Raw genomic sequence first — 18,942 nt, forward strand, 5'->3', positions numbered from 1 at the left:
TGTGTGCTGTAGGCTCTCCCCAGATATTCCAATAAAATTCTAATTTCCAGATTAATTCCCACGTTTGTTCGTGGATGGCCGAGGTGACTGGATTCGTTTCTTCTTCTTTGAGGTTTATTGGCGGTTGGCAAACAACTGGTTTTGTTTCCAGTTTGCGACTTCTACTTCTGCTACTCTGTTTATTACAGCCATGCATTACATAGCCTATACTGCCATCATCTCACAAAAGCACACTTTTTGTAGTCTACTTTATATGCTTCAAACCTGCCTAATTTGCATATCCCTTTTTTCGCTTGTGCAAAAATGTCAAAAGGTGGCTTCAAATTTGTTAATGTAAGAAATATTGTTGTTTATGCATCTTTATGTGCTGCAGATGAGAACGAGTGCGAGGTGGGTAACCCCTGCTCTCATGCCTGCCACAACGCCATGGGCACCTACTACTGCTCTTGTCCCCGGGGCCTCACCATCTCAGCTGACGGCAGAACCTGTCAGGGTATACAGCTCAGACTCATTCACCAGTCAGACTCATTGCTGTCAGCATCATTATTACACAAACAGGCTTAAATAATTAAATGCTCTTTGTTCTCGTAGACATTGATGAGTGTTCGCTGGGCGGGAACGTGTGCCATGATGGAGAGGACTGTGAGAACACGATTGGCTCTTACCGATGTGTCATGCGCTGTGGGCGGGGCTTCAGGAGAACAGTGGATGGTCTCAGCTGCACAGGTACATCAACAAGCTTTATTGGGCCTTTGTTGTGAGTGTTGCTGAAATGAAACTTTTGACAGCTGTCTTCTTTGTGGCTCAGACGTGAACGAGTGCCAGGAGTCCAATCCGTGCAATCAACACTGTCTGAACACGATTGGTAGCTACCGATGCGCCTGTGAGCCAGGCTTCCAGCTCAGGAATCGACGCTGTATAGGTGATGCAGCTAAATGATTCATATAATGCTTTATCTGTGTTATTCAGAATAAAAGGCCTCGTCTGACATAATGTCCTTGAAACTAGTTCTGGATTTAACGTCCTCTCTTCTCTCTGTCATCACCAGATATAAACGAGTGCAGACAGAGGGTTTGTCGATCAGATCAGCAGTGTAAAAACACACGTGGTGGTTACACCTGTATTGATCTGTGCCCCAATGGTATGACCAAAGGTGCTAATGGGACATGTGTAGGTGAGTATTCACAGTATTTCTTGTTAATCCAGAAAGCATTTACTGAAGTACAAATTAAAAAAAAATACTGACTGGGAGAGATTTTCCACTGTGATTACATTTTTCATGGTTTGTGGCCTTCTTGTAGACATCGATGAGTGCAGAGATGGAACTCATCAATGCCGATACAATCAGATCTGTGAGAATACCAGAGGCAGCTACCACTGCACCTGTCCACGCGGCTACAGATCTCAGGGGGTGGGACGTCCCTGTGTCGGTATGTTCACCCCACATATCCTGTCATCTCAACAGGCAAAATGTAAATTAAACACAATCCAGTATTTTATTCAATTTAAAGGGCTTCATTTGCTGTTATCAGACAGGTGATGGTGTGTAATTCTGTTTAGTTGAGGATATTTGCCAGAGCATACAGCATGTTAAGCAATGAAAAGGTGAAACATTTTGCACCGCTCTTACCTCATGCTTCCCTTCAGCTTGCTTGCTTCTGCCAGCAAACTTCTCTCTTTGTGTCAGTGACTCACTCCTGTTTTAAGTCTAAAATAACTCTGCTGTCAGCTGCAATGTAGTTCAGACATTCATATCCCGCCAGTGCTTGCTTACATCTCTAAAATGCTGCAAATAAAGCTGCTGACTAACTCGTAACATAAAGCACAAAAGCCCTGCAAAGATTCAATGCATGGTATCAGGTCCTCCAAAGATTGATGTCGACTTACCTACCGTACATATAGCGGTAAGATAAAGGATAAGAAAGGATTACAGAGGAAGGGAAACTAAAGTGTGTCCTCCTTTGACACATCAGCCATAAAAAGACCAGCACCACGACCTCACAGCTCTGTCTGTCACTCTGTTTCCTTTCAATTTCTTCCAATTCTGACTTTTCAAACTGTTACCTTTATGTTTAGATCTGGCTATTTCCTGGAGTTGCTTTGTAATGGCATTCACTCACTGTTCCCCTTGTGACATCATTAACATTGTACGTTGATGTCTGTCTTACCATATTGTACCTGATATCAAATGTGTATTATATTTGATATCATTTCCTCAGAGAAAATATCAACTAGAGTTTGAATTAAATTTGAAGTTATCTTCAAAGCTCTTCTTTTATATGATATGAGAGGACAAAATTCTCTCATTCAAACTAGACAATAGTCTCAATACATTTTCATGAAAATGTATTGTTGTACAGTGGGGTAACTGACGTATACCCTTTGTTTCCTCTCATTCTCATCTCATTCCTCTATTTTCATGGCCTGCACCATCTCATTTTTTCATTCATCACCTTTTTTCATTTCGTCTTCATTACTTTTGCACCTTTTTCTCCCTCCTTCCTTCTTTCTATCTATCACTTTTTTGTCTTTTCTTGGCGCTGGTCTTTCTTTGTGCTGTGGGCAGACATAAATGAGTGTGAGCGGCTGCCACAGCCCTGTGCCCACCGGTGCATCAACACACCTGGCAGCTTCAAGTGCACCTGCCCGCCGGGGCGCCACCTGCTGGGTGATGGCAAATCCTGCGCTGGTCTGGAGCGTCTGCCCAGCTATGAAACTCACTCATACGGCTACCGAACTTCACAGTCCTCCTCTGAGCGCTCCTACCAGCAGGTGTACCACAACTTGGCCTCTCAGAGCTTCAACTCCTACACAGCCAACGAAAGGGGGCGTGGCAGGAGCCGGAGTCGTAGAGACACTCCTATAAATTCCTCACAGCAGGGCTTCCTTGCTTGTCAGCAGGGGTTTGAGTCCAGGGCTGGCTCCTGCTTCGGTAACTATGGAGGACAGGCAGGGTTGAGATGAGGGAGAGGATGGAAGTTAATAGAGAAACTGTCTCTTTTTGCCTCCCTGATGCTTGGGATAGTTTTTTGCTTTGTTTTTTAAATGGGGTTGTATGAGGTCAGTGAATTACTGACAGTAGAATGCAGTCAGCACACATCCAGTCTGGAGAAGCAGCTGGAGCACCGGTGTAGGAAACAAAAAAAATACAGAATATTTCACAGCTTTACCTTCAGACAGTCCTGATGACAGGGAAAGCCACCAGACTCCCTTGATAAAAACAGTAATTTTACCTCACTGAACACAGGAGGTGCTTCCTCGATAGGTTAGTTTGTTTGTGTTACTGTAACCTGTTAAAACACAATCAGGCAACATTGTAGGTAATACACTCAATATGGATAAATACCTCATACAACCCCACTTAAACAATCCCAAACTATCCTTAAAAAATGTGTCCAAAAACCATAATTTATGTTTGCTGATTTTTCTCTTTCTTTCTCTCATTCTGTGTGTGTTTGCATCTGTGTGACACCAACAGACATCAATGAGTGTGAGGTGAGGGATGCCTGTCAGCACGAGTGTATGAACACACCGGGGAGCCACAGGTGTCTCTGTCCTGCTGGTTACCGCCTCATGACCAATGGAAAGACGTGTCAAGGTGAGAGCCCCCAGCTACTTCTTGTGTCCTCCCATCATCATCACCTAAGTATAACATGTACTGTTATAATGCTGAGCTGTTTGCTGTATGTACAGATATAGACGAGTGCCTGGAGCAGAACATCCAGTGTGGAGTGAACCAGATGTGCTTTAACATGAGAGGAAGTTACCAGTGTATTGACACACCCTGTCCACCAAACTACCAGAGGGATCCAGCCACAGGGTAAAACTTCACAGAAATGCACTTAAATCTCAGTTTGGACACATATAACACATCATCATAACACATTAAAGGGAAAAAAATGTGACCACAAACCAAAGCCTTGTTTCCATCAAAGTACTGACAGTATAGTCTCCTTGGAACCTGTAATAAATGTAGACCGTAGATCTGTTTTGTGTTTCCACCTCATACTTTAAATGTCAACGGTGTTCTTGTTCTTCGGGGGTGACCCTGTTCACTTTTCCATCAGCTGGGAAACAACAGAGGAGACTCTTTTTGGTCTTGAGAAGTTGCAACATATATTGACTGACACACTGTGACCTATACTGTACATATCTCTGACAGATTGACAACATATAAATACCGCTAACCTTTTCCTCTACTCTGTTCACATTCACATTTTGGGCTTTTTTCTACAATCCCTATACACTGCACACAGGTATTCATGTTCTTTTTCTTGGTATGTGGTTGTTTATTAAGCTTTGTTTGGAAAAGGCTACAGTTAGTAAGACCGCTGATGAAAAAGGAGAGTTTGGAAAATCCTACATCAGATGATCCAATTGACTAATCAGTGGTCAGCAGTGTTTAAACTCCACCTTTTACTAATGTGTAACAAGCTGAACTGGACTGGAGTGCTTTGTGAAAACGAGGACTAGGCTATAGATATTTGTTCAATCAAAGGGATTTACAGTTATGGAGCTTTAAGTAGTTTTTTTCAACTCTTGTTGCCACCCCGGCAGAACGGAAAAATGGGGATCAGTGGGGCTGTTTTCTCAGTTCACAACCACGTCTGGTGGTATACCTGGACATCCTTTATGGAAATGTCAAATGTAACGAACTGAATTCCTTTCACTCACACTGTGTATATATTATTTTAAAACTAAAAACCACGACTATACACTTTACAACCAACTGGTTTCTTTGGATTTGGTTGAACTGACCCAATAGATGACATGGATCCCTTTAATTGTCATTATGCAGTGTACTCACATGATTATAATACATGATTTAGACATGTCCCAATGCAAGTAAGCTTGTAAACTGCAGTTTTGGTTTGTGTGTAATTTGCTAAAAAATAAACTTTATATACACTAGGTAGACACTGTAATCCCTTTAAGTGATAAAGTACTCTTTATTTTAGACAATAATTGTTGTTTTTCTGCTTCTCCACACTATACTGCACTCAAATCTGTTGTCTATGTTCTAGGTTTTGCCTGAAGAACTGCCCACCAAATGACCTGGAGTGTGCGCTGAGCCCTTACGCCCTGGAGTACAAGCTGCTGTCTCTCCCCTTTGGCATCGCTGCCAACCAGGACCTCATCAGACTGGTGGCTTACACGCAGGACGGAGTCATGCACCCCAGAACCTCCTTCTTAGTGGTGGACGAGGACGTCACGTTACCTTTTGCCCTGCGAGATGAGAACCTGAAGGGAGTACTGTTCACCACACGGGCGCTACGAGAGCCCCACACGTACCGCATGAAGGTCCGAGCTCTCTCCTACAGTGAAGATGGAGGCATCGAGTACCAGACGACCTTCATCGTCTACATCGCCGTCTCTGCCTACCCCTACTGAGAGCACTTTAAATGACGCGGGACAAAGGTGCGCTAATGACTTTGTGTCCTCCACACGTTGCACCACTGAGATAGATGAGTGAGCGGGTGTGGTTTTGGAAAAGTTGCCACATCAGTAAACAAACTGAGAAAAAAAGACTTTGTGTTGAGTGTGAGAGAGGCCAGTGAGTGCACACAGCCCTGACGACACAAGGATTCAACGTGGAAACAGGCCACTGGAGGTTAACAGGAGACTTGGATGAAACTGGCTATTTATTGGCTTTAATCCCTGGAACCCTCGCCTCAGTCTGTCAGGACTTTTTAATTGAAATGTTTTGATATTTTGCTTTGTTATTTTCCCCTGTCCCCTTCAGATTTATTTATAAGATCAACAAGATTTTGCTCCTGAAAGCCAAAGCATCAACCTCTGGCTCAGAAAGTAGGCTTCAACCCTACTCGAGAAATCTTAACCAGCCTTTTTATTTACATCTAACTATTATTAACTTATTGGGAAGTGCTTGAACGAGAAAAACGGGCAGTTCCCACCTTTGTTTGGCCCTTTGTGTCATCGGTCACTGAAGTGTGACTGTTCAGATATGGTGCTCACGGTCAGAAAACTTGACCGTTACACATTGTACATCCTCAGGTAGTGGCCTATCATACACACAAGTGCATAGAAACCCTATCCAATCATTACACTGATTACATCATCAATGTGCCACACTGCTCCATCCAATAGTTGATACCAAGATGTATTTTATTTTTATGACTTGTACATATGTTTTGTTTTTCTCATAATGTATTGCCATACTGTACTTATTGTATCCATTTTGTAATAAAAATGTAATAAATGAATATACACTGAAAATAGGCATAATGTATGACTGCAGCACTAATGCACAATACAGCAAACATGTCACATCTGGGTCGGGATTATCAAACTAAGAAGATTAATTCTGAAAAGCCAAACACAGGAGAAAAAAAAATATTTTGATGAAAGAAATAAGACACATTTTTCAGGCTACTTGCATCAAAGTGTAAATCTTTGGTGATACTTGCGCTCTGGATTAGCCAGTTAGAGGAGAAGGATTTACCCTGTGTTTGTCGTATTGTTTTTTGAATTTATTTTTGTTTGTTCAATCTTTACATTTTATTCAGTAATATGTGTAATTCTTAATATCTCCAGTACCAAAAGGTCTGTATCTGAGGTTTGTCCTATTTACTGGTGTAGTGAACCAAGTTTCCATTACATAAGAGCCTTATGGGATTGTAATGTTTCAGCTATAAGTCAAACACTCAGGTGTTGACGGGGAAATGGAGTTACTGCTTCTGAAAAATTTAATATTTTGATCGCAAAGCATACGTTATAAAGTGTTTTTTCTTGGAAAAAGCAGGATAATGCCCTTTGGGGTGTCCGAAATCAGGAATGAATGGACTTCGCAGAACCAGCTGTCTGCACTACGTCGTCCATTAATTCTTGATAACGGACACCTCATCATGTATTATCCCTTACAGTCACTCCACAACTTGTCTGAGAAGGTGTTTCAATCTACCTATTCTTAAGGTTTTTAGGGATTGATACTCAAAATGTTCCTTTAAGGGCTGCTGTGTAGGAGTTAGTGGCATCTAGTGGCGACATTAGAGATTGCAACCAACTGAACACCCCTCATCTCACCCTCCCCTTTCCAGGAGTGTTGGAGAACCTATGATGGCCATCTCAGGAGCCAGTGTTTAGTTTGTCTGTGCTGGTCTACTGTAGATACAAAGGCTCTTCTGGGCTAATGAAAACACCATTCTTAGTTTTAAGTGATCATACACCAAAGAAAACATACTTGAATGAATATTATATTTCATGTCTCCCAATGAAATCCAAAATCTCACTTTTAGCTATTTCAACATCGATACATAAAGGATAAAGGATCAAAACTTGTATTTGCCATACTGTGTGTGTGTATGTGTGTGCGAAAAACATAGTCACAACAAAGTTATGATCAGCATTCACACCTTTTATTTTTTTCAAAAAAGCACAAACATAAAAAAGGAATATTGAGTAAGGCAGTTTGTACATCAGTTTGGTATGCTCCCTCGTCTTCTCGCCCTCGCCGAGAAGAGCGTCTGACCAGAAATACATGAAGCAGAAGAAGAAACCAGTCTGTTCTTCTTTGTGTTTTCATGTAAAACTAGACGTTACTGCATTAGAAAAAGGAATCTAATGTCCGGATGCATCATCACTGATGACCGTATTCAAACATGAAAAAGCCATGTCTAAATATCAACTGGCGAGTAAAACACAACTGTGGTGACACTTGTGTTTTAGAAAAAAAGCAACATCCATTAAGAAATTCCACTCAAGTGTTTGATCGGACATGAGGAACAAAACACGAAGCTGGAACTGAATTCCTCTTTATCACGTCTACATGAGGAGAAAGGTTGCTCAGTTTTTAAAACAGCAACTTTTTGAACTGTAACACTTTGCTTTTTATTTCATTCACACTGTTTAAAGTTAGAACTCCACCACTTTGTCATTAGAACACACAATGGCAGCTAAATCATCAACGTAAGCTACATAATTTCCATTAAAAGAAAGATAAATCATTTGGCAACAGATGTAATCTACCTGATAAGGCAGATAAAACTTGACCCTTCCAGTTTTCCTTCTCCATCTATAACAGACAATATCAGGATGTGTGGAGATTTGTTTGAATGATCAAGCGTCAATTTAAACTTGGATTCAATACAAAAGCCAAAAAAAAAGAATGTGATTTTTCCAGAGGAGACACATTAACATGTACAAAAGACTGGTATGAAATGCTTGAGAATAAACTCTCAAAAGTGGGATCATGCAAACAATTTTTGTTAAATCACACAAAATATTCATCATCTTATCTTAGTCCCTCCTGATATTGTCAAACCTAGTAAGCAGTGTTTTTAATTTTGATTAAGTAGGGATTTGAGGCAAAAATCATTACTGTAAAACAACAACAAAAAACCAAGAGGAGGATGTTTAATCCGAGATTATTTTTCTGTTAAATACCAAAATAAAATAAGCAATCTGAGAAAGGATCCTCATTTTCCTGAAAGTGCAGCTCCTATTAACAGTACCAGTACAGTAGCAGACAGAGACGATATGAGGAACAGTAAAATGGGATTAATAGAGCGGTGGTGGAGATGCATCGTGGGTAATAATCCTTAACTGGGGCAGCAGGCAGCGCTGAGAGGATGGATGGATGACACCAACCCCCACCCACACTCCACATGAAGCTTGGCGACCCCCGTGAGCAAATCCACCACCCTCCATCTGTGACTGTGCTTTTCTGGGGCCTCCCGCTGCTAAAGTGTAATATCGAGAGGCAATGAGAGGATTTACTGACAGAGAGTCAGGCTTTTATTCCACCAGGAAGTCTCTGCTGCTGAGAGAACGCGAGGGAACGACGGATAAAACAAACACACAGAGTTTTCCTGAGAGAAGCAAAGCTGAAACAGTCTGTGTGGAAGTCAGCGGAGGATACGCAGCGAGGAGTCGTGCCTGTTGTGTTTGTTTATACGAGTGTGTAGGTACTGTGTATAGCAGTGATTCCCAACCTTTTCGGTCTTCTCATCACATGTCCAATTATTTTTTGATGCATGGAGAAGTCCACTGGGAACCACTGGTGTACAGAGTGAGTGCAGACTGTACAGGACTGACATGAAGAGATGTGGGGCGTTCTGTTGATAGATCAGGGACGCAGCACGGACATGTGGGGTGTGAAGTTATCTGTAGCACCCTGTGAGGAATACAATTGAGTAGGCTGTGATTGTGCATAGAGAGAAAGAAGAAAACCCTTATTTAACCTGATGTGACCCAGATTTGATTTGATTTTTTCAGTCTAGCCTTGAACGCAGCAGGATCCAACACCAGGTTAAAAAATAGGTTATTCCTTTTAGTCACTATGCTTTCTGTTAGATTACATGAACAGTACAGTACTGAGGCAGTCCTCCTGTATCTGTTGGTGATGTGGAGTGGACTGATCCTCTGCTTCCTCTTTTAGACTGTCTTCCTTGCTGTTAGTACCCTGACGATGCTGCCCACTCCTCCAGCTGCCAGAGCCTGCAGACACAGGAGGAGGAATACAGTCAGTACTGAAACAGATTCTTTACAGTCACACCAGGGCCTCACACTTTAGACTCCAAACGTGTGTTTGAATTACTTCTAAAGCTACAGAGGAAACAACATCATAGACTTTTATATTTCAAACACATCCTCAATTATCCAAATGTACAAAAAAGGCTGTAAGTCTTCAGAAATTAGACCTACAACTAAATCTTACTCATCACTATCATCTCAAATGTCAGCTTCTCTGTCATGTCAAGCCACTTTTATCGGTCTATCCTAAAATCATTGAGGGATGCACTGATGTGACTCGCATCAGAGCCAAGACTGACCATATTAACCAGATCAGTCACCAATCCTTGTGAAGTACTTCTGTTTAGAACAAAATCATTAAGGTTTTCACAGGAGTAAAAATAAAAATGATGCACAAACAGCCCCATTTACAATTTATACAGTAACACAAGTGATGTAAAGTCACATGTAATGCGTAATGTTACCATGCACGCGTGCAGAGGTTGGACTGGTGCATTCATAACATAAAAAGTTTGACTGGAGGATGCTCAGGAAACGTTTCCCCCTGTCACTTTAATTTTATGTCAGACGGTGAGGTGTAAATATTTACCTTTTCATGCCACTGCAGTAGGACTGCGCTGCTGTTTTCTGACGGCCTCTCGAAGCCTTTGTAGATATATTTCATCAGCAGGTCCACGCCATTCTTGTCGAGGGACTGAACACCTTTCTCAATGTCGCTGCTCTTAAAGGCGCTGAGCACCTTCAGCACCAAACCCTCTGCACGATCCTGAAAGAAAAGAAATGGGAAGAGAAGCGCTGTTACAAAGCTCAGGTAATTACAAGCTTGTTCCAGACCTCTACAGCACAGCCTATTTGTAAGAAAGATATGAGTAATAACGTCAAACAAACTTCACTTCATAAAAGTTAAAGCAAAACTTGATCCTGACCTAAACTGGCACAAGGTTTTAGCTGCTTTCTCCTCTGAAAATACACAAGCTCTGCTACAATATGTGCATCAGACGGACAATATCTCTTCTGTACTGTACGTGTCCAAGGAACCTCTTCTCACAAATGTCTTTAAGTAAGTAAGTGAGTTAGAAACCAAATCCACCTTGACGTTCTGGTTCTTTGTGTTGATCGGTGGGTTCTTCAGAACTGCTTGCAGAGCCTCCATCAGATTTCCTGTGCAGGGAGGGTTAAGGATGCAACGCAGCACAGCAGGGGACAAATGTGACCAAACATTAAACATAAGACCAGTGTCAAGGCATCGCAATTGTCTGTGTTAATGTATTAGCTTCTGACTACGATCCAGGTCTTATCTCAGGTTATCAGTTGGTGGATTTGTAATTGTACTTAGAATAAGCTCAAGATCTGGTGAACAAGCTTTTTGTTACTTCCCTACAAAAAACAATAAACTGCCTGATGACCTGAGATCTGTCACAACTGTCTCCACTTTCAAAACTGACAACATTTCAGTTCCCTCACAGTTATGATCACTTCCTGTCTGTGTGATTCATGCCTGCAGGGGGGCTCTGGGTTCCTCACTGTCTTTGTGTGGGTGTTTGCACATTTTAATGTAAAGCACATTGATTACTGACACCAATATGGGCACATATTTTTTCATAATATCGGATTTACATATTAAGATGGAACATTGGAAGATGCAGACATATAACGTTTTGTTGTTTTTTCAAGCACACATTCACTGAAAGAAAATAAAACTACCAAGTCGTCTTATCGGCAGAAATGTTTATTTTGGGCCGATGGTGAAAGCCTTTATCAACCGATACCAATGACATTTGATATTATAGCGCATCCTCACTCCCGTCTATACAGGCTGTGAAGAGATCACTTTGTAGTAGGGGTAGACTGATAATCGGGCCAATATTCAGCATTTTTCCAATTATCGGTATCTTTTTCTGTCTGATTGCTGATAAAATGATTCTGAATCTGCAAAGTTGGTAGTAACTAAATATCAAATGTCAAATAAATGTGTTGGAGAGGAAATATAAAGTAGCATGTTGATGAAGGTTCTCAGTATATAAAGAAGCAGAAAAAGGAAATACTCAAGTAAAGTCCCTCAAACAAACAGAACTTAAGAACTGTAGAACTGAAAAACTGTATGTAGATTTATTCAATCACTGGTTGTTCAAAATTTTGATACGATTAGTTTCGTTTTTACTGTTAATAAATATCGGCCCCAAAATTTGTATTCAGTCTCATTGATTTCTAATAATCACTATTGGCCGACCCCTGCATCTTGGTGCAACTTGACAAAACCCAGAGTCCACACTCTCACACAGGGCAGCATTAAGAGGAGCCCTTGGGCCAACGTTGTCTACTCAAAAGGTTCAATCTGGCTCTCAAAAAATGAATTACAATAATGTTTTTGCTGGGATTTTGTTGTTGTTGTTGTTGTATAACAATATATAGAGTAGGTATTAGCTGGTGGTGCTTTTGGCCCCCAAGTCTGTTTAAGTTTCTGCACCACTGCTCAAGCAAAAACATCTGCTAGAAGTTCAGCAGAGGCTATTACATTCACGTAAGTAACTTCCATAGTTACAGTACTGTTTTCATGCTCATATACTGAGCATTGTACTGGAAGAGACTGAAAAGTGTGAACCTATCCTTTAACTCTCCTCCACTGCAACATGAGGTGGGAGGTGGCTGTCTTATTCAATAAGGAAGTGGAGCACTTTCATGCCTTATAAGGCATATGAGACTGCAGACTGCCTCCAGCACAGCAAAAGCCTCTTTACAGACCAAAATGTGAGTGTTGGAATAATGAGAAAACAGGTTTCTGCTCCTGAGACAAACCTCAGCTTCTGCAACACGCATCTTACTGAGCTCAGTTGCAATAAAACATGATAAAGTTGAGAGTACTTGGAGTCACTGCGGTTAATAAAATGTTTAAATGCTGAGCTTGTATTATACAAATGTAAACTAGCTTGCAGACGCTCCTGTCTTGGCGCTGTCATCCCAGGAATGTGACTGTCAGGCAAGTCTGGACAGTAACCGGCCTACCTGCTAAACGCCCATTGAAACAGGCAGCAACAGCAGACATACACACAAGAGTCAGAAAGCGGATAAATCATCGGCCTGGATAAACACGGACTGTTTGTTTCCCTCAGCAGGTCGTGCATGCTAACACGCAGGCTAGCTAATCATGTAAAGGATATTGCCTGATGAGGGAGTCCACCTCTGCCTCGTCAGGACCCAGCTGGTTTTCTCCTCCGTCCTCCTCGTCCACGAATTTGTTCTCGTCGTACTCGTCCACATCCACTCGCCTGAAGCGGGCGGACATGGTGCTCTTCGACATGTCGGCGGCGGTTTGGGCGTTTTGTTCTTAACCGAAAAGGACCAGAGTTGAAGCTGAAGTCCGGCCTTTTTTCTGGTCTTTACAGCGCTTTTCTTCGACACGGCTGTCACCACAGGCAGGCTGCTTCCTGACTTCCTCACCCTTTTCTCTGTGCGGTTTTTGCTTCCGTTTTACCCGACATCGCCCCCTAGTGGACGAAATGTGACACTGCGACCCGCTGTCTGTACTTCCTGGTTTTGGCCGCTAGAGGGCGATCGAACACAACACATGAAATCAGTGTCCGAGAAAGCAGCATCCTGACAAAACTAACCATTTTACTCTGTCATCATTAGTCAACACACTTTATGACAACCAACCAAAAAGAAATACAAAATAAAATGATATAAATAAAATAAGAATATAAGAAATAATACAATAATAATATAATATATTATATAAAAAAATAATATAATATATAAGAAATAAAATAAGAATATAAGAAATAAAACAATAATAAAAGAAATACAAACAATAAAAATGTCTATGCATAAGAATGAATCCTGGAATTTAATTTTAAAAAGTTTCTAAAGAGTGACGATAGCAAAAAAAGGCAAGAACATATATTTGTATATAAACACACATCTCTGATTAATATTTATGTCACATACTGAGAGGATTTTTTGAAAAGGGCATGCATAGAAAACTTATTTATTAATTTTTTTATTTACTGCAAATTGTCTCTCTTAAATTATTATCTAAATGTTGTTTTAGAGCCTACGTCACTCATCCAGACATATAAAACTACAACAGCATTTTCAATGTATCTCATTTTTGAATATAGTTTTGCAATAGTTTGATTTTAATATGGTGTATTTGAAAAAAATCTCGGAAATATTACCACGGTATAACCTTGGTTTATCACCTTGCATTTATTTATTTATTGACTTTTAATGAACTATATTACCAATAATACATATGCTTAATTACTTTCCAAAACACACATGTCGTCGTCTTTGAAAAGTCTTCCAAGGACAAGATTTTGTAGCTTACTTTAAGATCAACAAATGCTAACAAATCACAAATGTTATTTATCTAAGAATTTTTTTTTATTCTGGTCCATTGCAATCCATATTTCTTCCATCTATTGTATCTTTTTATAAACACACACAAAAAAGAAAACTTAGCCTTAAAATTAGGCAACCGTCTTCACAAAATTTTTCAGTCCAACTCAAAATCTTAAGCTTTGAAACAATTTTTTTTTTTATGACATTTCACTTTTTTAAATTGAATCTTCTGTATTATGTATTTCACAGCTCACTGTGAACAATTTTTGGAAAACAGAATTTTTGGTTCCTAGAACGTTCAAGTTTCTCAAAAACAAATACACCATCTCAACAACAGATTATAGGTTATCAAAACTTTCATTTATTTCAGAACTTGAGTTTGAGTTTTACTTCAAACTGAAAAAGAGATGTTGCCTTGATGATGATGGGTCATTAGCAATGTTTACTGTTTGTGTTTTTAAAAAAAACGCTGACAAAGACAAAAAATACAACAAAAACTTAAAAAATAAATAACGTAAATATTACTAAATAAATGAATTTTAAATAAATGGAAAATGCAGTCATAAAACACACACATGTGAGTCAGAAAAATTAGTTTCCAATTCAACTTCATTGTCAGATTACTTACATCCAAGAAAATATTCCAAGACAATACAGCACGCTAAAAATAATTTTAAAAAGTACACAATCAGTTTCTGTAAAAGTTTTAAAATAAATTATTTTAAGAGGATCATTAGGAATTGTATAGGGAAAAAAAGAATGGAAAACTTTGTGCACTGGGACAAATTTGAGACAAATCAAGACCTTCAGCAAAATGATGCTAATATGTACGACTGTTTGAACAGTCTTGTATCAGTGGGAATAGATTTTCATCCCATTTAAAGAATATCCATGTTTCCACTAATCTTTTATCAAAACAGGCAGCCTGAGATCAACAGCAACAGTATAACGCAATTCACATATGCGATTTCCACATGAAGATTTCCACAGGGTGGCATTCAGCATGACTATTGTATGGACGAAGGTTTCAGGAATGAAGCAGGAGTTGGAGACTGTGGGCCTCCCCTCAGACAAAGCTTTAAAAAAATGACCCTCACCCCTCCCTCTCAGTGAACGTTGCTTAGTTTCGCTCAATTCCTGGAAACCTATGGGATCATGATTATGTTCTTTGATCACATACACATTCAACAGCTGAGCCAAGATAGCCTAAAATTACTGTTTGGCATAACTTCAGACTACAACAAATACATAGAAATGGTCCATCCTGAGGCCATTTAGGACGTTTAACAGTAGAAATGACCCAAAACTACAATATCTTTAAGTAAATCACATATTTTGGATATTCTGTCGATCTCTTCATGTAAAAGTTTTCACTCTCATTCACGGAGCCTCTCCTGAAACCTCCCACTTCAAAAACCTCTGGAAGAAGTTTTGTTTGGCACAAGCTAAACAATGCACACACACACAAACACACACACACACACACACACACACACACACACATAGGGGTAGTGTAAGAGTGTGATAACCCTGCAAATCAAATCATTTACCTCTAAAATTGCATGGGCTTTGACTCTGAAATGACCCAGATGCTCCACTGATTAAATCTGGGTTTTATTGGCTGGAATCCAAACTGTGTATGTGTGTGTGTGTTGTGCTACTGTGTGTGTGTGTGTGTGTGTGTGTGTGTGTGTGTGTGTGTGTGTGTGTCGAGTCACTTTGTCTAGTGACCACTTCACAGCAGTGTAAGTATTCACTTAACCTGCCAGTCATCCCGCAGACCACCGCAGCTCAGCTCCGTGACGTCAGCGTTTTCCTGCGTCACAGTCCTCTCTTCAGGAAGTCAGACACTCTTTCCATGTCGCCAATTCACACACTCCTCTTTATTTGAATCATAGTTTGGAATAAACACAAACGGACATATCCGCTTGTCGAGCTGCAAGAAGACAAATGGGTGAAGGTTTTTGGCGCCTTACAATCTTCTCCTCCTCAAACTCATGAGCTCATGTGAAACTCTGGCTGGGAGTCCTGTGATGTTGTCAAGGGTAACAGGGACACAAATCACCGGTATGGATCCTGACCAATAGAAACTAGTTCATAACACACAGGCCTTTTCTGGGAAGTGAAGCAAGTGGGACACACCTCTGCTTCACCGATGCCTCTTTTTTTGCTGGAAGTGGAATTTTTAATTTCCTTATCTGTGCTGTCTAGACTGCTGGCCCTCTGCCTCAGGAGGAGAAAGGATAACACCAGATAATGTGTTTCCCATCGAGGGCCCCACATTCCTTTCAACATACACACATCTGACATGACGGACCGGGGACTGGTCTGTTTCAGAAAGAGTGAGAAAAATGCTGCTCACTGCACTGAACCTTTCCTATGGAGGTGTAAAGTTAAATAACACAACCATAATGGCAGGAGTGGATGATTGTGACCCGGAGAAGTCTTATTCAAACCCCCGTACACACACTCACAAACACACACACACACACACACTCAAAAAGCCTTGCGTGCGTTGGTCATGAGTGTCCTCATTGCGAGCTTTGTGGAGTGCCCCAACCCGTCTGTGCTATGTGAATGACTCAGCACATCAAAAGGCGAGGATGCAGGCACATACATGACCCTCACGTGAATGTGCAAATTAGCAAGCCCTGGAAAATTTCAATATTTCACTTTCCCCTCCTTCTGTGCGCTGCACACTAAGACAGACAGGCACATGGAGCCTCTCAGAAGCCGTCTGTGGACTCAAATGTGCGGGGCGCCGGGCCAGGTGCTTCCGTGCCAGAGAAAAAAGGCCTAACACCATAGCAAAGTATCCTAAGCACATAATTAGTACTTTCACATGAGAGGAATATTGCTCTTGGATGATGACTTAATTGGGGAATGTAATGAATTAGCGGGTGCTGCGTTGGAGCAGGTCTGCAGGCTGGGAGAGACTGTGTGTGGCTTCCTCTTCTCTGGAGGTGAAAGTGCTTTGGGTTTGTTGTTCTGTATCGTCACAGCAGCGTGTTGAGATTAAAATAACGTGATGTTTTTGGCTTTTATTTTATGAAATAACACATCAGTCATCATAAGAGTCCTGTCTGGAACGCTGTTGTTTCATCTGCGTTTAAAGGACTAGACCAACCAAATCACAATAGTTGTATCTGTCCATGCCGCTGGTTTTGGTTACTGTTTAAAACAGGATGAGAAAATGTGTTTCAGTTGGACTTAAAACTCAATAAATTTAAGTTTTATTGAGTTGTAAGTCCAAATCAAACTCTTAAGCTTTGAAATAAAAGTTTTGTTGATATGATTTTTTAAATTGAATCTTACAGTTTTAGAAATAAAAACAAATCTGTATTTCACAGCAAACTGTGACAGAATCGTTTGTTTCCAAAACACAACGATTCAAGCGTTTCTAAAGAAGACAAGAAGACGATTATCTCAACAAAGTTTAGGTTGGCAAAACTTTGCCGAAGCTCTCTCGGACATGTTTGCTTCCATCCAGAAGTTTTTTGTTTTAAAGATTTATTGAATGAATTATGATCAGTCATGACAACATTAAGACCGAATATGGCCAAAGCTGATTTATCTATCAACAATTAGATATAATAAAATAAAGTCTATAAATTGCAGATGAAAGGATGAAAAGTTTTGTTTTTTGTCATTTTTGTGAATCAACCATGTAAAATTACACATTTAGACGATGTAGTGATTATTGTGAGTCATTTACATGCAAAAAGTTTGAAATCAACAGTTTTGAACTTCTAACTGAGATCTATCCACAAACTGTTTATTATTAATTATATCAGTGAATGAGGCAATGTGATTGTGAACACTGAAAATAAAATATCTGGGGGAAAAAAAGGTTTTGTTGTGGATTAAATGCACTATGTTAGAGGGTTGGTGCACCAACCGTATTTTCTCATTTAACCCCTGTGGTATGTAACTTTTTAACTTGTTTTGGTTTCATTTGTTGAGATCAGTCTGTGAGATTTCTGTTTCCACTCCACCTGAGAAAGTCAAAACTCAAAAGCCCTCAAAAATCTGCCCAATAAACTAAACAATAACATTGAAATGAAAATGTTCCATGTGCTTTTAAAATTAATCAGAAGACTCCTGACTGAAGGATATGATGCAAGATTACACCACTTACTAATTAAATAAAGAGAAACTGAGATTTTTTTTATTGCCTCGACTGGTATCTAGTTTTGGTTTAATTCGTTCAGATCTGTCTCAGTCACAATACAATGGAGGGAAATGTCACCCCCAGGTTTGAAAAACAAGATTAAGAAATTCAGCAGTAACAACCTGTCATTGACGCAGTTTCTTCGGAAGAAAAAAGGAAGCTGGAAATAAACAAAGGAAACCTACGACCACAACAAGAAACTAAATCCCTCTCACCACAATTGTTTTGTGGAGGCAGCAGAAATCTCAGATACTGATATAAAACTGAAATTTTAGCAGGATACTCCTGTCTGTTATTTATCATTTTGTTTAATTAACCCTTAGAGAGCACACTGAACTGTGATGTTTTATTTACTTTAGAACAGACGTATTTATTTCTTACTCTTAATGGAGACATATTGTAAAAAGAGTGACAAAAACTGAAGGAAACCTGAAGACTTTTTGACACACAGTATGAGTCAAGCTCAAAATATCCTTCATCCTCAGCCTTGTCGCCCTCATCTTTCAAACAGGTTAGGTTTACAACTTTGTAGCCTCCCAACCAAAACCAAGATAACCTTTACAACATTATCAGCGTTATTCTCTCCCCCCCAGAGACATTAAGCAACTACCTTCAAAGGCTGAGTACTCTTCCTCAGTGCTAGTAAAACTGACCTTTCTGTTTGTTTAGTCTCTTTCCCTCTGGATTTCTCTCGCTTCATGGATTATTACAGTAATCATATGATTGCGACATGCTGTGATGTAATGCATACTTGGGACATTAAATGCAAAATCCTAAACATAATCATTGAAGATTTTTGGTTATGTGTAATTGATCTGAGGTGGAGGAGGTACTCAGATCTTGTACTTAAGTAAAAGTATAAACACCACAGTCTACAAGTAAAAGTTTTGAATTCAAAGTTTTGCTTAAAGCAACATTGTGCAACCTTTTCACCTTAA

General features: G+C 40.1%; 2 protein-coding genes across 2 annotated transcripts in view; one reads left to right on the top strand and one right to left on the bottom strand.

Moving 5' to 3' along the window:
- Positions 1-7,258, top strand: part of hmcn1 (hemicentin 1) — a 92,712-nt gene extending 85,454 nt beyond the window's left edge. The window contains exons 99-107 of the mRNA XM_084356045.1: positions 374-493; positions 592-726; positions 809-922; positions 1,049-1,174; positions 1,302-1,430; positions 2,567-2,932; positions 3,479-3,598; positions 3,694-3,820; positions 5,025-7,258. Of these exons, the coding sequence (XP_084212171.1) occupies positions 374-493; positions 592-726; positions 809-922; positions 1,049-1,174; positions 1,302-1,430; positions 2,567-2,932; positions 3,479-3,598; positions 3,694-3,820; positions 5,025-5,391 (1,604 nt within the window). The 3' untranslated portion in view covers positions 5,392-7,258. The remainder of the gene's footprint in view (positions 1-373; positions 494-591; positions 727-808; positions 923-1,048; positions 1,175-1,301; positions 1,431-2,566; positions 2,933-3,478; positions 3,599-3,693; positions 3,821-5,024) is intronic.
- Positions 7,259-7,360: 102 nt separating this feature from the next.
- arpc5b (actin related protein 2/3 complex, subunit 5B) lies at positions 7,361-12,941 on the bottom strand. Its single transcript, XM_084355041.1, has 4 exons — positions 12,650-12,941; positions 10,583-10,654; positions 10,082-10,258; positions 7,361-9,456 (listed from the first exon to the last, which is right to left on the bottom strand). Exons 1-4 carry the CDS (start codon positions 12,788-12,790, stop codon positions 9,394-9,396), a joined length of 453 nt encoding a protein of 150 aa, XP_084211167.1. The 5' UTR covers positions 12,791-12,941; the 3' UTR covers positions 7,361-9,393.
- Positions 12,942-18,942: the final 6,001 nt, after the last annotated feature.

Source organism: Pagrus pagrus (genome assembly GCF_965226575.1).
Source record: "Pagrus pagrus genome assembly, chromosome: 6".
Taxonomy (NCBI): domain Eukaryota; kingdom Metazoa; phylum Chordata; class Actinopteri; order Spariformes; family Sparidae; genus Pagrus; species Pagrus pagrus.